The sequence below is a fragment of the Lissotriton vulgaris genome, chromosome 6 (assembly GCF_964263255.1).
Source record: "Lissotriton vulgaris chromosome 6, aLisVul1.2, whole genome shotgun sequence".
NCBI classification, from domain to species: Eukaryota; Metazoa; Chordata; class Amphibia; order Caudata; family Salamandridae; genus Lissotriton; species Lissotriton vulgaris.
The window spans coordinates 1694716550-1694736261 of NC_141694.1; the positions used below are offsets into that span (position 1 = coordinate 1694716550).

The 19712-nt window shown below is 41.1% G+C and overlaps 1 protein-coding gene across 1 annotated transcript in view; it reads right to left on the reverse strand.

Moving 5' to 3' along the window:
• USH2A (usherin) overlaps positions 1-19712 on the reverse strand; it is a 2319650-nt gene that overhangs the window by 1692846 nt on the left and 607092 nt on the right. The window contains exon 18 of the mRNA XM_086925936.1: positions 1489-1602. Coding sequence (XP_086782062.1) covers positions 1489-1602 — 114 coding nt within the window. The remainder of the gene's footprint in view (positions 1-1488; positions 1603-19712) is intronic.

A 19712-nucleotide genomic window follows, 5' to 3' on the forward strand; every position in this document is an offset into this window, starting at 1 on the left:
CGTTGATGCTAGGCTGCAGAAACGGAGCAAGCAGGGGGTGAAGGACAGGAATGCACCATATTGGATAAATATGGTGCATTCCAGCCCTTTCACTTTGATGTAGGGCAGCGCAGCTAGGTGACTTCCTGCGCTTCCCTACACCAACTCCATGAATGAGGCCTTCTCACCATTGTGAGAACTCTCATGCCTGGCAACTCTTAGTTGAACAATTAGAAGAGGTTTTTTGGCATCAGATTAAGTGCATCCTATGTAAGCCAACATCATCGCGAGTGAGTGGAAAATAAGTGGTTGCCACCTTTAACAACAGGTGGACATTGTGACACACTTTACTTGTACTTAATATCAAGTGAAGGGTCAAACCTCAGGTTATCGTTCTCATGCTATGGCATCCTCATTTGAAAAGACTCAAAATTTTGTTGGTTTTAATTTTTTATATCAACCTTTCCTAAGTACAGTTCAACAGGTACAGAGTAGCCTATTGTATCAAATGAAAATGTCCCTAAATAGCTCAAGTTTGATTGTGTGTGCGAGAGAGGTGGCAAAACATTCAAGACGAGTTGTTCATGGGACCACGAAAAAAAGGATGAATAACTTGACCAGCCGTAAATCAATCATTTGCTGCTACAAAGTTTTATGTTTTCAGAAGCCGGAGAGTTTAATATGCAAAGATACATCTTCTAATATGAATCTTTAGTTTCAGGTATTTCTCACCTACTAACACAGCATCCTGGTTGCCAAACTGAATGACCGAAAGCGAGAATGTGCCAAAATGCCAAGGAAGCTCTGGATTGCGCTCTTAAATCTCGTTTTATTATCAAATGAAATGCAGCATGCCTTGAACCTGGACGTAGCCCGTGACTACCATGTTCATGCAGTACCAGCCTGGACCATTTGCAGAGTTGTGTCTTCTTGCAAACATGTGTCTTTCAGTATTATTGCAATGTTTATTTTGCAATGTACAAGCACCACGTGAAGGGACAAGCAGACCGCTCAATGATTAATACATGTCCCAACTGGCATTTAGCATTTCCATCACACTGAAATAATTGTATCCTGTTCTAGTGTTTAACTGTTGAAAGAGACCGTGGAAATCAACTGTTTGATTCTCAATTTCATACTGTGCCATACAATCAATTCTTTTTAGTCAGTCTGTCTCTGGATTTACTTCAGAGCCACAGTAAAATGAGGAAGCTTTCATTAATCTTTCAGATGCTACGTATTAATGACAAGGCTCTTGCATGAACAATGTAACAGCAATTAAAAAGCCCATTAATCTGCATTACAGCTATTAAAGATGCATGTCATTAAAGGGTATGGAGTTTGATTCATTTTCGCGCGCCCCCCAAAAATGGAGCAATTACAGTCTGGCAATGCACTTTGTCATCAAATTAGGTTGGGGTTTTCCAGCAAATGTCTTTGCAGCTTTTAGCTCTTCTCCTGTTTTATTATTCATGACTGAAATGTGGAAGTCAAGACCTTTGAAATTACCTTCTTCTGTGGTAGAGATGTTCAATGCACGGGAGCTCTCGGTGCAGCCGGCCAGAGTGCAAGCCGTCAGGGTGAGGGCGTAGTCTGTGAAGGGTTGTAGGCCCACCAACATTGCTGCAACAAGAATCAAAAGGACAAGGTGAGTACAAGTTACTAGTGATGACCAAGTCTCCACACATGCTACTTGCTCTACTTGAGATTTTCTTCTCAATGAGAATATTTCATACCGGGGTGGAAATGAGTTGGGTTCCACTGCTTCAACAGTTATGAGTTATCCTGCTGATGCAACAAGGCATCTCATGACACCAGAATGCAGACACCTTCATTCAACATTTGACCAGTGGCTTCCTCCTACCTTCACCTAAATGAGCGAGCCCTCAGACAAACATCATTACAACTTTGCCCATAAAATCAGAGCTATGACAGCCACCAAATGGCCAGTTCCATGGTGAATGATAACTAATTGAGACAACTGTACACAAATATGTGTGGAATGGAAAGAGAGACAGAACTTGCCTCACCTAAAATCCATAATTCATCTCATTAATGCAATCTATTGGGTTTTGGGAGATCAAGAGTCCTTGCATGAAAAATGTTTCTCTATAAAATCATTTAGGACATACGACATGTTAGTTAGTGGACATGGATGCTAATTTGATAAATAAAGACACTAATGCAGGAAGGGAATCGTATAGATAAAATGAGGAAGAGCATACCCGCATATGTTGAAGATGGCTCTTACTGGAGTCCTTTATTTAAACCTACTTGAACTCCTCCCAGCAGATCCAAACAGATTTCCCTAATCCCTCCTTAAGAAATGTCACATTAGGTTTTACAAATTCATAAGAATTACCTTTTGTGCCTGTCATTCTTTCAAAATCCGCTATCTGACATTTTGCAGTGAGAGTTTCGACACATTTCGATCCACTGATAGCAGGAGGTAATATTGAACCTCAGAGCACTGTCGTGGGTGAGGACATTTATTGTTGAGTGCTGCTGGTATTTCTGATTAGCTATACAATCATGTTAGAATTGGTCGATCAGAGTGGCAGAGTAAAACTAATAAGGATTTGTCAAAATATTGTGATAAAAATGTCTTTTTGTCATATTCTTATTGTACCAGTCAGACACTGTAGAACTATATCAGTATGTCATTAAATATGCCATTCATTATAAGTTACAAGACTGTATGTGGTTAGAGGGTACGTCATAACTCATTTTTCAGATAGGGTTTCCCTACTAATGTATACAGCACAAGCTGCACCCCTAATGGCCACTGATCAAGGAGGCTGAGGAAGTAATTCCAAAAGTGTGATAAGACAACATGTATGAAAATCAGTACTCCATCATAAGACAAGTAATTTTTAAATGGCATTTGTAAAGCGCACAAGGTGCCACTGGACATATACATTGGACGTATTTATATCCATTTTTTTGTCAAATATACAAAGAAAAGAAAATTAAACATGACAGAAAACAAGGCCTAAGCACAAATAAACGTATACTAAAAAGGGATAATTTAAAATACAAAAGTATAGCAAAGATACGCGACAAAGTGATTCAAAGTACCAGTGTCGGCCAGCATAGGTATCCGGGGCGGGGAGGGGTGGGGGAAGTCGACATACAACAGGATAAGTTAAAGTAAAAAAAAAATAATAGAACCACTTACCAAGCGCTCGCCGCATCACCTAATTGGTGATGCAGCGAGTGCAAGGTAAGTGGTTTTATATTTTTTTTAATTAAATTTAACTTATCTCGTTGAATGTCAACTTCCCTGACTGCCACCTTGCCCTGCCCTACCCCACCACCCCACCACTCTTACCTGTGCTGGCCGCAACTGCAAAGTACAGCAAGAATAGGTGAGATCCCCAGTAGTAACACAACTGAATTAGCAATATTACTTACTATTAAGCAACTTGTTAACAAATATGTATTTAAACGTTCATCATAAGGGTGCTTCGCGATCATTAGCAAAGGCTTGTTTGTTAAGTTTGATTTTACAAAAAAATTGTTTTTCATGGTACAAAAAATGAACTGCAAACTATGGGGAAAATGTACTGCAGCTGTGGCTGAACTTGCCCAAAACAAGACCATTAAATTTCTATAAGTTTCTTTGAGAATTCCTTGACTCAACCTTGATATTTTGGTCCAAGTAGCAAGGCCTTCCTCAGAGAAAACTGTGGGTTCCCACAGAAACAAGAATATGCATGGGAGATCACATGAATGAAATATCTTTATTGTTTGATTATTTAAAATCTTACAATATACAATTACAAGTATACTTTTAGTATCTAAAACCAATAAAAGCACTTTTCTTCATACAATTCATTAAAGATCATTAAAATACTTCATATAAAACTTTGTCTACTAATTTTGTTTTTGCTATTAATATGAACTTTACAAAGGTAGCATTCATGCCTATATCATTTGATTGGAGACAACATTTCAGGCCTTGCCTACATGTCCGTATTCCACGTACATTAAAAGCTTTAAGTAAAGCTTTCCTTTCATTTTGGAGTCCCGGACAAATACAGGGCAGGTGGACAATGTTCTCCTCTCCACTTTTACATAGTCTACATAATGTACACCTTTCAGAGATTTTCCAAGGAGGGAGGTGGCAAATTCCCTGGAGTATTCCAAATCTTGCTTTGAGAAGGATTTTTTTTTTTCTGACCACGCTGTTTCCAAATATTCTTGTACCTTCTTTTTTTATATCCATTTATTATTGTCCAAGCATGTTTTCTTTTTGTCAGACTATCTTTGTCATTTACAAGTGATAGGTGGTTTCTAGTTCTATTGATTCTTTTTTTGAACGAGGTGTTAGTTATAGTTTTATTCCAAATTGAGCTGACCGCAAACTCTCCTATAGCTTCTTTAAGATAGTTCCATGCCGTTGCCTTTGTGTTATTACTTATCTCTTTCCATAATAACTGCAATATTTGGTTATCATGATCATTTTTAATCAGATTCCAGGTTTTAATACAATGTCCCTTCCTCACATAATATTGGTTGGTTAAGCCAAACTCCAGTCTAATTTGGGCTGGCGAGGCATTAATTTGGAGGTGAAATAGCAATTTATATGTTTTAGATACAGCATTATTTATTATTTCCGTATCCTTTCCCATTAATGGTTCACTGCCATATGTAATTGTTGGTAGCAACCTTGCCCCCAGAAACAAGAATACAATTCAGAAATAACTTATTTACAAATTGACATCAACTTTGTTACAAAGGATAAAAATTAATGGGTAAAATGAAAAAAAAAATCAAATATAGGCATCACAACAGTCGTTATAAATAAGATCAATAATTATTCTATAGCTATCAATGGGAACTCAAAAGGGGAAGTAGGCACCCTCTGAGGCCAACCACCAATGTACTCTACTCAGATACAAAATGCTGCTTAGCCCGAGTTGCCCCATCAAATGGCAGTGAAGACTTGGAATCACCTTGATGCTGACCAGTTATGGATCATAGACAGGGAATGGTTGGTGCTTAACCCCAATATAAGGGTGTATATACCGTCAGACTTAGAATATTTCAAAAGGTCGAAAATCTTCAGTGGGGCCAACTTGGAAGCTGTAGCCAAACAAGGCTTCACAAGCCCAGAGATACGCTTTCAGCAGTCTCCCAGTAGACTCCAAATTCATGGTCAAAAACGGGGCAAACCTCTAAAATGTAACATGTGTTGTTCTGTCTTTTTCAGCAACTTTTGCACCTTGCATTTGTCATCCTGATATGAGAAGTCACCTCTTTCAGAGACAAGTCTGTAACTGGCCTGGTGCCAGTTTGAAATTTCTAGCACTTCTCTTACAGTTTTGGAGGTAAGCTTAGGTTGACACATTTAAAAACATTGCCCACTGAATCCTGTGCAGAAAACGTGGTTTCATGTACATGTTACCTAATTAAATGTTAGAAGAGGAATAACCGCTTCAAGCTTACATTTAAGATTTGTGTTTGTGCAGCTTGGCAAGCCTTGTGTGTGCTTTTAAAGCTGACTTATCAAAGTGTCAACATTTATTAAAAATTATTTTTCTTTTAAACAAAAGTCTGGTACTCCCGGCCCCAGGACATGCTAGATGTAAGTTGGCCTTCTGCAAGCAAAGTCCCAAAAAACCTTCTGACATTTGAAAAGAGCGTATTGTCAGCGATATCAGCTATGGAAAAAGAAAGGAAATACGTTAAATTTAACACCTCTAAGGCACAGATGACAGCTCTGAACAACCTTAAAAATGACAGTACAGTCATAATAAAACAGGCCGACAAAGGCGGAGCGATCGTAGTATGGGATATTAATGACTACACCACCGAAGTCACGAGACAGCTGGCAGATAGCAGCTGTTACCGTAAAATAAAGAAAGACCCAACCTCTGAACTTCAAAACCAACTTTTTTCCATCATACAAGAAGGCTTTGATCTTGGCTTTGTCGGACCCAAAGAGCTTGAATACCTTAAAAATTTACATCCCAAAGTGCCGTTGTTTTACGTATTGCCTAAGGTTCATAAGGATCCACACCATCCCCCCGGCAGACCCATCGTCGCCGGATGTGGTTCGTTATTAGAACCGGCAGCCAAATATGTAGACTGTTTCTTGAAAGAATTTATGATCAGTGTGAAGTCCTACCTCCAGGACACAACTGATTTCATCAACAAACTCGAAAACATTGAGTTTCGCGAAGACAGAGACAGACTAGTTACGTTGGACGTAACTGCTCTATACACCCAGATCCCTCAAGATGAGGCGATAGCAGTCCTGACACACTACCTGGATTCCCGACCAAGACCTATGCAGGTGCCCACTAAATTTATTGTTGACTTGGCGGCATTCGCCTTAAAGAAGAACTATTTCTGCTTTAATGGCGACTACTACTACCAGACCAAGGGAGTAGCCATGGGCTGCTCCTTTGCGCCTGAGTTGGCGGTACTATTTATGGCAATGTATGAGGAGGCATATATTTACCACAACAACCCTTTCATTCAATACATCGGAGCGTGGCTCCGGTTTATTGATGATGTTTTCATGACGTGGACGGGTGACAGCAATACCCTTGACCAGTTCTACCAATGGTTGAATGATAGAACTGCTGATATAAAATTCAGCATTTCCAGCTCAACCACAAGGATTGCGTTTCTAGACGTGGAGGTCTTCCCTTCTGAAGGGAAACTGGCCACGACCCTATACAGCAAGCCCACGGATAGAAACAAATCGCTTATGTTTTCTAGTAACCATCCTAGGAACCTAAAAGAGAACCTCCCGTATGGGCAGTTCCTGCGAGTCCGTAGGAACTGCACATTTAAAGAGGACTTTCAAAAACACTCAGCGAAATTGACATCCAAATTATGCGAGAGAGGTTATCCTAAAAAACTCGTGAAGAGCTGTATGAGGAGAGCACAATGGACACCGCGTGAGACCACTCTAGAACGCAAGATCAAACCTGAATTAAAAAGACAGGTTTGTGTTACGACATATTGCCCCAATGCCAACCACCTGAAGAAAGTCATAAAACAAAACTGGCATCTAGTGAAAGACTTGGATAACAGCTTAGTAGACATCCCTTTATTTGCCTTCAAAAAGGAAAACAACATTGCGAACTATGTAGTTCGGGCCGCTATGCCAACATCTAAACCTGCTACGTTGCGCCAAATGATGGGGATGCCCCCCATTCTTGGACATCACAAGTGTGGCACATGCCTCTGTTGTGAATCCTCGATTGAGGGCTCATTGTTTCAGCACAACGGAATTTTTTGGAAACATGAATCGTTCAGTAACTGCAAGAGCAAGTTTGTTGTCTACGGTATCATATGCCCATGCCGCCTACTGTACATAGGCAAAACCAATCAAGAGATCCGGCAAAGGATCTCGCAGCACAAATCAAGAATCAAAAAGCGGGTTGAAAATGCACCCCTGGTGCTCCACTGGACGCGTATGCAACATACTGTAAGTGACCTGAAGTGGACTGTAATTTCCAAAGTGGAAAAAAATCCGCGAGGTGGCGATCAGAACCTTGCCTTGTCAAAACGGGAAGCCCTTTTAATAGTGAAATTCGACACTGCGGTGTCAGGCTTGAATGAATTAAGTGAGATATTCAAGCTTTAGACTTTCCTATCCTGCTCCTTTATGTTTGCTGAATCCGTGTATACCATAAAGCTTTGCAAGTGACTATGGACTAGCCACTCCGGTCCTTGTTTTCATTCCTGCCCCCTTTTTTTCGAAACCGGCCAGTACACCTGGTGGGTGTGGCCCTATTAATGACCTGTATATAAGGGCGTCTTTCTGGCAGCTCAGTCAGCCTAGGTGCCCCCGCCTGAGTGCAACTGTTTTTCTCGCGTTCGCTGTCGCCAAGGCCCCCTGCTTAAACCTTCGAAAGTGAGTATTTCCATACTGCTTACTCTGCGTTAGCAGCTAACTTTAGCTTAAGGTCGCAGAACTAATTTCGAAACTTCTGCTTTTTTCGCAGTAATTAATCACTCCCCTGCAGAGTGCATTGCAGCGCTGACGGTAAATTCTTCTCACCGTTTTTTCAAAAAACCGCACTTTGTAATCTGGTACTAACAGCCTGCTGACATTTTGTCATATTATATCACTGCAGGATCGTGGAACTTTTTGAAAGCAACTAGCCGCGTTTAGCGGACCACGCCCGCCGTAATCAAAACACGGTAAGCCGCTGAGCATTCTTCTACCTGCACGCAACTAACGGCTGACTCTATTTTTAACCATACTGATAAGCGCCTTGTTGGCTTTTTCTCATAGGTTTATTAAACTCTAGTGTTGGCTAATTCAAATTGCTGAACTGGGTATTCAACGCTTCTGGTCTCAGACTGAACTCCACTTCCACCCCTATGGCGACAGCGTTTTTAAATATGGCGACAGCGACTTAAAATACAGCGACAGCGACTTAAAATATAGATTTTAGAAAATTAGGTAAGGCGAATTGCAACCTCTTGACAACTTGGTTGTGTAACAGTTGTAACAAACCCACCCTAAAGTCTTGTATGTTCACTACCCTTCAGGGATTCCTTCTGCCTTTCCAAGCGATCTCGTCCCTGGTAAAGCATCATCTGTGTATACCGCAGCAGGTAACATTAAAAGCTCTTGTCCCAGTTTTGCCATCTCTCTGCCACTTGCATTCAAGTCCGTTATGTAATTAATGTCTGCTTCGGACATTTCAGGTACAAAAAGCCCCCCCAGCCATGATGCTGTGAAAAATTATATTTGGATGTACTAACACCTTGTCTTGGTAAGCTGTGTAGGAGAGGGTGTGGACTGAGTCTGGATTCTGATGTTGATCCACTTAATGCACATGTAGCAAAATCTTCGATCTTACAATTTCTTTTTTCCTTTCTCTAGAATCAAAGGCCCTGATGAGAATCCTCGTACATCTGTAGGATTCGAAACGTGTAGGCCCTTCACCACCTTTAAGTCTGCCTGGGTGACAAGTTTATTCGAATTGTTTTGCTGCTTATCACCCTTAGTTGTACATTACCTTGTTCATTCTTCTGTTCGATTCTATCAAAAATTGTGATTACTTGAACCTCCGTTAGGAATGTACAGTTTATGTAAATAATTTCAAAACCAAACTCTTCAGAATACTTTGCAGACTGTGGCCTGTTCTAGCATCTTTGTGTTCGTCTGTTCACTGTAAATACTGTTCACTGTAATACATGAGTTTTCATGTTTCCCATTGTCCCTGAATGATTGGATGTTGTATGCTTGTGATATGCTTGATATAATGATAGACCTTTCCTCCCCACATTTTTGTACCTAGCATGTAATATCGTTTATTTTTTAACTAACTGTCTTTTGATAACATTAAGCAAAATAATAAAAGCTACTAATCAGCTCCAAGCCTCGAATTTTACTTCAGGTTGAGTGTCTTAAATTGCTAAATGGTTATTTGTATCAGTACTGGCATCCCCTTCTTGTTGTTATAGATGTAAGTTGGCAACACATCTCCTGCAAGTTTACTTTGGAGCATTCGAGAATGCTATATGACATTGCAACTCAAGCCACCTGCCGACCGCCCACCAGATTAGGAGTTTTGTCCTGGACTGGCGGCAGTGCTTTGGTGGACCCAGGTTGTGAGCCTTAGAAAGGCACTGCAATGGGAACGCCAAATCATGTTCCTGCACTGACCAAAATGCACAATGTTATGCATTTTGTTCAGTGCAGGAACATGAGGGTTCCCATGGACAGGGGGGCACACCATGTGCCCCCCTGCATGCAAATCCGTGCACAGAAGCACCAGAGGTCCTTTAGGGCCCCCTTAGTTATCCCACTGCCATCCTTTTCATGGGCGGCTCACCGCCATGCAAAGGAGGGCAGTGAGGAAACTCATGATATGCTTGGTGGTGCAGCAGCTGCATCGCTAGCATATTATTTACCTTTGACCGCAACGCCACCACCACGGGATCAAGAATTTCAGTGGTAGGAGTGGTCCTGTGGCACTGAATGATTTCATAGGAAGGGTGAAAACCCTGAACTGGAAATATAATTTCCTGTCCAGAGAAACAGTAATGGCATCCCAATAGGACTCCAAAAGGCTACTCGATTTAAAATGTAGGAATTTTGCTGTTAGGGTTGAATTGCCCACCCGTTGTACCTCTGATTGCTTGACCCACAGCCATTAATTTTCTTTCAATTCTCTTTTGACAGAGATGTGGCAGATACAGGGTTATCCCACAAAGAACGAAAGTCAATATTAATTAGAAGTTTTAAATCTATCAGCCTTAATCACATCCTCCAAGGCCGATGTATAATGGGCCAATTCAGTTCTTCAGAATAAAATAGGACGAAGTCTAGCTTCATCAGCTACTGCCCTTCTCCCAATATCAAACAGTAATGGTTCCAGTGCGGTACTGGCAGGAAGATGTACTAGGATTCTCAAAAATTTCTTCTCAGAGCTTGTGAGAGAGGATACGTTGGCGAAACCCCACAACTCAGAACCATACAACGCAGAAGTAACTGCTTTAGCATTGTACTTTTGCACTAGTGCTGGGGCAATAGGTTTTGAGTAAGAAGAGGTATGCTCTTTAATTATGGCACCATCAATCTGCCTTTGTTTAAGGGACATAAAATCCAACTGGCACTTCCAAAAAAGGTTGAAGATAGTTACACCGAAATAAGTGAAAACATCCGCTCTTTCTAGATTCACCTTCCAACTCGAGCCTACCCTTAAAAGCCTTATGTTTGTTAAAGAACATAAGCTTGGTTTTTGCAGAATTGATCACAAGTCCCAGGTGTTGCAAAATTCTTCAAAGTGGACTAACACTTGCTGCAGCCCGCTGGGTGTCTTAGATATTAATATCATCTGCAATCAATAAATTGAAGTTTTGGCACCTGCTAGAGTGGGGGCATCCGTAGAGAGACCAGAGAGGGAGTGAACAATATAAATTTAGAACAACGAGAATAGAATAGGAGGCAATACGCAGCCTTGGCGTAGTCCCTGCCGGATAGAAAATCATTCCGTCAACTCTTTCGTCAACGTTTCCGTCTTCCCCAGTGTACCTGCGCATATTTGCCATCATGCATAGGAGATAACACAGTCAAAAGATCAGGGAATACCCATATCAAAGAGCACCTGGCATAGTTTCTTACATGAATCAAGATCAGAGGCTGATTTGAGATCAACAAAGGCAACACACTTATTGCCTCGCCCGAACACCACAGTTTTCCAGTATAATAACAGAAAATGGAAGACCTGGTCCATGGTGTTAACATTCCTACGGAAATCTGCTTGATTGGGTGATAAAACATTATCATCAATCAAATCCCGGCCAGTCTAGACAAACATTCTTTTTTTTAATGCAGTCTATTAAGCTAATTGGCCTATAATTAGATGGCAATGATTTATCTCCTTTCTAGTGTTTGGAATTACTTGTGCTCCCTTCCAGGACTCTGGTAAGGGAGCTCCCCTTACAATGCTAGCACCTACCAATATGATATACCTTGACCAGTTTCCCCTATCCTGTAAAAGGACATCAGCCGGTGTGCTGTCTGGTCCTGGGGCCCCACCTCTGGTTACTGCGTCTAGAGCAAGGTAAACATCTGGCAACCCAAACGAGAGTTCAGGGATAGCTGTTGAGTCAGTCAGTCAGTCAAAATACCTTTATTTGGTTCCAGAACCAGTAAAGATTCACAAGGATACTTGCTAAAATAAAGTTTACAAATCATGGTTACAGAGGCATAGATAAAAAGAAAACATTAAAAGCAGACAATAAATAGCATTCAAACAGTGTTGGGAAGAATGTGAACCCTGACATCGAATCCCCCATACGTCCATCTCTAGTATCGACCATAACATTTTGTCCATGTAATTCATTTTTTATAAAACGGTTACATAGGTTTTCTTAGGCTATGGTAACTCTTAGCGTTTTCTTATAGACATTTCAACTCTAATGAAATTCGAAACTGCCATGCAGATAGTTAAACTAGACAAAGACTGTAAGAGATTAAAACCACCAATATAAGTACATACCCTCAAAAGTGGGGATAAAAATGTCCCCCTCTGCTCTTTATAGAGGGGACTGAGCAAAATAAAGTGCATCGTGCTCTGAGCTGCCAAATTATCACAGCCTCCAACTGACCAAGAATAGCTTTCTGCGATGCATCCTCACTGTCCCAGATGGCACGTCGACCCATAATTGCCACACAGAACTTGGTATGACATATCTAGAAGATCTTATCCGGGTGCAACTGGTTCTTCTGTGGCATAGGGTTTGGACTAATGAAGCGTGCCATCATAATCGTCTCATTTTGGAGGACGTTTTAAAACTGGAGGGTGTTCACAAAGTAAAATGGCTGAGTTACGTTAAAACCTTCTGTTACAGCTTGAATTGCCCCGAGTTTTATAATGATCCTATGTCATTGTTAAGTATCCCCAGAGAAGAGCTTAAGAGGTTATGTTTAACTTTCCTGGTGAATCAAAGAGACAAAACTGAAATGTTAAAAAAAACTGTGTCTGCTCACCAATTGATTTTAACTGTTCAGGATATACAACCTTACCTAACCCTGCGGATGAGTGTACATGAATGGTTTCTAATGATAAGATTTAGATTCGGGATCCTATTTAGAATATTAAGTTTCCCGGCCATCAATGATTGGTCTACCTCCCTATGTAAGTGCCCGTGTGACAATATTTCTAACGAATCAGACATCCACATTTTATTCTTTTGCAAATTTTATACGGTACCAAGGAGAAGGTGGATTATTCCAATTTTAAAATACTTGGATATGAGACAATGCAGACCTGCCTTTCTAGCCATTCGGAAACTGGAAGATATTTTTACTGTGGCATCTGTCTCTGTATTTCTTAGAAACGTCTTTCACTCAAGACAAACAATAACTGTTTAACTATACTGTTTTTAATATATGAGTCCCTGTCCTTTTAACCTATTTATTGCCTTGACTGACATATGTAAATAGATTATGAGTTGTGTATTGTTTTTAATGTACTTTTATGGTTATCAGAGATTTATAACCGAATAAAGTCTTTCTGATTCTGATTCTGATTCAGTCAGTCAGTCAAAATACCTTTATTCGGTTCCAGAACCAGTAAAGTTTCACAAGGATACTTGCTAAAATAAAGTTTACATATCATGGTTACAGAGGCATAGATAAAAAGAAAACATTAAAAGCAGACAATAAATAGCATTCAAACAGTGTTGGGAAGAATGTGAACTCTGACAACGAATCCCCCATACGTCCATCTCTAGTATCGACCATAACATTTTGTCCATGTAATTCATTTTTTATAAAACGGTTACATAGGTTTTCTTAGGCTATGATAACTCTTAGCGTTTTCTTATAGACATTTCAACTCTAATGAAATTCGAAACTGCCATGCAGATAGTTAAACTAGACAAAGACTGTAAGAGATTAAAACCACCAATATAAGTACATACCCTCAAAAGTGGGGATAAAAATGGCCCCCTCTGCTCTTTAAAGAGGGGACAGAGCAAAATAAAGTGCATCGTGCTCTGAGCTGCCAAATTATCATAGGGCCAAGGTGGTAAGCTGTGAACCCATCCAGATTTTTTAGGGAATGCCACTAAAAAGTGCAATGTGCTTAATCGAAACCTAGTCAAATAAAATCGTACTTGAACGTTAGTGGTAAAAGTTAGATAAAATTGCTGTTCACCGGGAAAAGAACATGGTGGGCCTGATACTACCATTTGAGCATGTCGCAGGTTTATTTATTTATATAGCACGAACGTGACCCACGAGGGTATCAGAGCGCTTTACAGTATAAGAACATAAATGGATGAGGTGTTATACATACATTCAAAAGGTGTCAGTTCTTACAAGAGAAATATAAAATATAAGAATAACAAACAGGGAGGACCGTGAAACAGCAGGACGTAGTACAATAGACAGTTAGTGCACAATAGGTGGTTGTGCTAGAAAAACATGCACCTTAAAACCACGATCTAATCACACTGGATATAATGTGTATAGATAACACCAAGAGGGACCCGCCAACAACTACACTTTACCATACAGAGAGCTATTGAACAGTAAGGGCTGTGATATTAATTTTACATAAACCAGACTAATCCATTCCACCTGAGATAGGCAATGGTATTCGGATCATAATGATGCATCGGTGACTTCCTAGAAGTGTGCCCTAGCGTAAAATGCCTCTTTTAGAACAGCTTTCGCATTTACATCGATACTTGTAAGATTGTCATAATAGTGCCCCAAACCTAATTCATGTAACTTGTCCTTCACAAAGCAGGGGCCAGGGGATAGACAATGCCCTATCAAAGTTGGTACAATCTTTGATAAGATCCCTTAAGAACATTAGGTCCTCAGATAACCAAATCTTCTCCCAAAGGAGCAATACCAATTTGATCTTCAAGATAGGCCAGCGCTATCTCCTGATAACAAAAAGGCGTTGGGGCACCATTTGAGGTCCGCAATAACCTTTTTATTCATTTATTTTCCAGACCCTGCAGTTGTCGGGTTTTATGGTAGCCCCAGTCCTGCGCCATAGGATGCCACAGGCAAACATTTGGCTTTGTAGAGGGTAACCAATTCTGTCACTGGTTTATGGCCTAACTTGCGGGCAAAGCGAAATAACCCCTACACAACCGGATTAGTATGTTGTACCATAGCTATGATAAGATGTTCCAAATTCATAGAATCATTAAAAATATACCCTAAATATGTAAACATTTTTAGCTTGTCAATGGTCTTGCTCTAACCTCAAATTTTCTTGTTTTCGTTACTTTGGGACCACACATCATGACATAACATTTAATAAATTTTCCTTTTAAGTCCAGTGCTGCCATAAAATCGGTAAAAGCATTAAGTGACTTTTAGAGGCTATTGGCTGTCAGAGCCACTAAAACAGTAGCATCCGCATAAGATTTTAGGAATTTTTATTTGGAAAATCCAATTCCTTTTTTAATAAAAAAGCCTCTAACCATTTGTATACAATAAAAAAAGGAATGGAGCTAAAATGCAACTCTGCCGGACACCTTCTGTGGAGACAATGGGCCCCATCTTTTCCCCCCTAGAGCCGTATCCTAAGACAACCGTTTTAGAGGTATGAAGACTACGTAAGAGGGATATAAGGACTTCTTCAAAACCTGTTTGCTCCTTCAGTCCCCACAATTTCTCCCGTTGACTGTGTTGAAGGCACTGGATAGGTCCATGAAGGCCAGATTGATAGAACCCCTACTGGCCTTCATGTACTTGCCCTTAATCAGGGACACATTGAGGCACTTTTCTGTAGTGCCCATCCCCCTTCTAAAACCATATTGCAATCTGGACACAAATTCCTGTACTGTTAGCCCAGGTCTTCAGACATGCAAGGATAACCCTCCGGTAGTACCTCAGCAGTGGCATTGATTAGTGAAATTGGTCTATAACAGGCAGTCACTCCTGCTCTTTTTTTTATACTGGAACCACTATGGCCTCCTTCCAGGTGATGGAATGGGCCAATCACTACAGCTTTAAAAACGTTGGTGAGCAAGGTTGCCCATAATTTGGGGTTTCTTTTAAACAAATCCAGAGGAACCCCATCAGGACCAGGGGCTTTCATGCTGACTCCCTTCTCTAAAGCCTCCTCAATTTCTGCCACTGTGATTGATGCACTTAATTTTGAAGCCAATGTAAGATCAAATATCTGTTCCCCACTTACTTCATGTATTACGTTTTTTTTAAATTAAATATGGCTCAGAAATGGGATTCCCAGGTTGCCCCCAGGATCAATAAATCCAAGGTTTTGGCTCGTACTTAAATAGGGGGCGATCAATTATGTCCCAGAAACTCTTATGCCCAAATGTATCAAACTGAATTGCGTTCGCAAACGGTGCGAATCGCAAAATTCGGCCGTTTGCAAATGCAATTCATTGTTTTGGGATGCATTAACCTTTTTGGCTTTTTTGCAATTTCAGAAATCACAATTTTGCGATTTCTTAAATGCAATGCATCATCTTAAAAAAATTGCGAATTCGCAGATTAGAAGTGTTAATTTAGCATGAAGTCAACCTTCATGGTAATTTTAGAAAAGTGTCAAAAATGCACAAAAGTGCATTTGTGACACTTTCATTTTAAACTCACACATGCCCTTGGGCATGTATGTGTGAAAAATGGACTGTATGTTACCTTTCAGGGGTGTAGGGGGGGTCCTTTGGACTCCCCCCCTGCACCCTAGGAATTGCATTCTCATTTTGCGATTCCTTAATTGCGAATCACAAAATGAGAATGCCTTCCCATTGATTCCTATGGGCCTCCAGGCCCATAGGAATCAATGTAAAGGGATTCCTTATTTGCGATTCGCAAAATTGGGAATCACAAATAAGGAAAAATAAGAAATCGCAAAAATAAATGCGAATTTTTGATGCATGGGTATTTGCGATTTCTAATTTGCAATTCCTTAATTTTCGCAATTTAGGAATCGCAAATACCAACAATGATGCATGTGGGGGTTAGAGTCTTTCAGTGCACTGGCCCTCGCCAGATCCTCCTAAGCTAAGTTCCTCAATTCATCCTTTCTTTGTTCGTTGGTACACTTATAGATCTGCCTTACATTTTTAATTTGTGTTCTATCACAAGGGTTGGCATGGAGGGCCTTTTTGAGATTCTTAGGCACTATGGAACACTCAGCATTAAACCATCGCACCTCCTGGGATTCTCTTCTTCAAACTGATCCGGTCAGGTCTTTTGTCACATCTGCACAGATCAGTTCAAGGTCATGGACCACCTCGTCAGGGGGAGAATTAGCTTGGAGACAACTCATAATGTGTTAACATTTGTTATGACAGTTCTTACTTTGAATTGGATGGCATTAACTTTACCCCAATTCAGTCTTATCCCTTTATTTTGATTTAAATATATAGGGCAACAATCACCTTTCCCAAACTTAGCTATTATACTGAAGAAAACGGTTAAAGGGTTTTGCTCACTTGCAATATTTGGTACCACATCAAAGTCACCGACAAGCGGGGAATACTTCCTAGTGATAAACATAAAATCAATGTACTTTCTCTACCTCCTCTGACACAAGTGGAACACTGGTGTAATGAGCTGCAGACCAAATTGTTAGTATCAATAAGGCCCAGGACATTGTCAATAATAATGTAATTCAAGGCCACACCCTGTGGTGTATGGATAAAATGTGGCTGTGGCTGACCCTCTGTGTCTAGCAGCCCACAGACTCCAGTGTTACTAAAAGAACAAATGGTACAATTAAAGTCCCCCACCCAGAGGTACAAATAAGGGCTGCCACTTCCCCGCAATGTGATTAATCAACCCATGTAGGTCATCAATCACGAGGCTGCTAATCTGGTCAATGATATTATAATACCAGTTTACTAGCAATAGCCTGAATCAAGTTGGAAATGATGACTAGCTGGTACCAGGGCAATGTCTTTACAACATGGGTTTGTATGTGCCAATATTTGACTGAGATTAATGTTACAACCCCTTCTTTTACCAACCCAGCCGATGAGGGTGTTGCATGGTTGGTAGTATTTAACAGGCAATGAAACATGGCGGCGGTCCTTGATGTGGTTTACAATATGCTGTGTTTTAGCATTGGCCAGACTCACAGTTCGAAATAAAAGTGACAAGGATGTGTGTGAGTCTAGCTCAATTTTATTAGAGCTTCCTGAGTCTCATTTTTCATGGGGTCTTTATTGTTTGTCTTTTTTCTACACCTTTCTTTCATTGGACACAATTTTTTTTCATTTGAGAAAGTTATCGATGGTGACAAAAACGTGGGCAAGCTGGTGAGAACCTACCAGTAGCTCCTCTGGTGGTGCGCACGTGAGATACTTTCTCATTTCTCTTCACATTTTTTCTTTTCTTTGTAGCACACATACACCTAAACAGAGGGGGTATGTTGTGTGATTGAGTGTTTGGACTGACCGTTTTTTCTTTTGTGTAATTGTTTCAAAATAGTAAACAACTGGGCACAGAGGATTAGGCAGGACTGTGCTAGCGAACAGCTGGCCTTGGGCAAAGATGAGAATATCTTCCTCACAACAATCCTGCAGAGAATACGAATTTTAGACAGTGCCTACTGATCCGAGATCTTTGATGTGTGAATAGATGATTGTTTGGAGGGTGATATGTATTGCAACTTATATAGCGCAGGTATCACCCGAAGGCATCAAGGCGCTTGCCTTGGGAACCCGTCCTGGCTTTTCCCTGTGAGATAACCCCTACTGGGCATCCCCAAGGTGAAAGCCAGGCATCCCGCATTGGGTGGGCCGCTGTAGTGGAGATTAAGCAAGCTATTGCCCAGAGTTGTAGCGTGGGACCCCATGATTAGAGTCGGCACCGAGGCGAGAATTATCGAGTCCGTGGACATTTTTGGGCTCAGGCCCCTGCCGTGTTGGGAATTGAACCCTGGTCCCGGGCCAGACCTCTGCATCAGGGTCTGCCGCGCTAATCAGTGAGCCACACTCCTCCACTTGGCACGGTTTTGCCCTCTATTGCTCCTTATTGAAAGTAATATGTCCAGATCAACCTGTACAGTTTTCCCTCCACCATTACGGGTCCTACTGGCAGTACCTGAAGAGTGAGATTGTTTCCTGCACGTAACCCTTGGCAACTGACCCTTCATTCCAGGGCTACCCCTGCCAGTTCAATTTGCTTCCTCCTCCCTCCTATCATACTTAGGGACCCAGTTTTTTCCATAATTAGCTGAGGTGCAAGCTCCTCTCTCTCATGCATGTTGCATTGGCTTCCCTGACTCACGATGATAATAGAGGGCGAAAGTGGAGGTTGTGGCCTCAATTCAGGATGTATTCCAATAGCTGCCTTATGAAAGTCCTCAGTAACAGTGGCGGTAACTAGTGGTTCGGGAAGGGGGGCGCTAGTGACAGTATCCTCTCAGCCAATTCTATTTCCTTATTTAGTGCCCCCACCGCCTTTTGTTTTTGGAGCAAGGGCAGTTTTCTGTTTCCCCATATTGAATATAAATACATTTCAGAGGAGTTAAGCTTAGGATGTAACCAATTTAGGGAAAATAAGAAACCTTTACCTTGTCGCTGCTTTGCTAAAAATAAGCTTGACGTCTGGATCCCAGTGTAGAAACCTGAAAAACCAAGAGGACACGCCCAGCCCAGCCTCCTACGGGCTCTCACGGGTGCAGAAGGCTAAGGCGTTGCCCGGGCCCAGCCCTGGCATGCCCGCAAGTGTTGATCCCTGGCAATGATTTAAGCGACTGCTGGTGCAACGTGGCAGCGCATTGCGGGCTGGGACTTGTGGTCCGGTCCCTCCGTTAGACACTGGTGGCAGGTGAGCAGGCGGGCAGGCAGGCAACAGGCAACACAGCTCCCAAGTCATCTGAACAAGAGGCACTCTCTCCAATTCCCACATTGCCATGTTACTTCTCAAAAATATTGTTGACCTTGTGCTGCTCTTTTACACTTACCTAAATGTACCGCTTACCTTTAAAAATCGATATATACATTTAATAAATAAAATGAATAGCATTCCCAAAAACTGCCAGTACATTGAACGATTGGCTCATGCGATTTTCTGTAATCACTTTTTATCACACATTTAAGGAGGATAGCAGCAAACATGACTTGATAGATCTTATCTCAGACTAACCTCCCACATCTTTGTAGATAAAAATGAAATAATGGCATATTGTTAAAAAAATAAAAATCCAATATCATTAAGCTAAAACAAATCTAATGTAGGGAAAGATTAGAGAATATATTCCATTTCAGGGAAAGCTAAGGCGTTTCCTTATGTTTACATA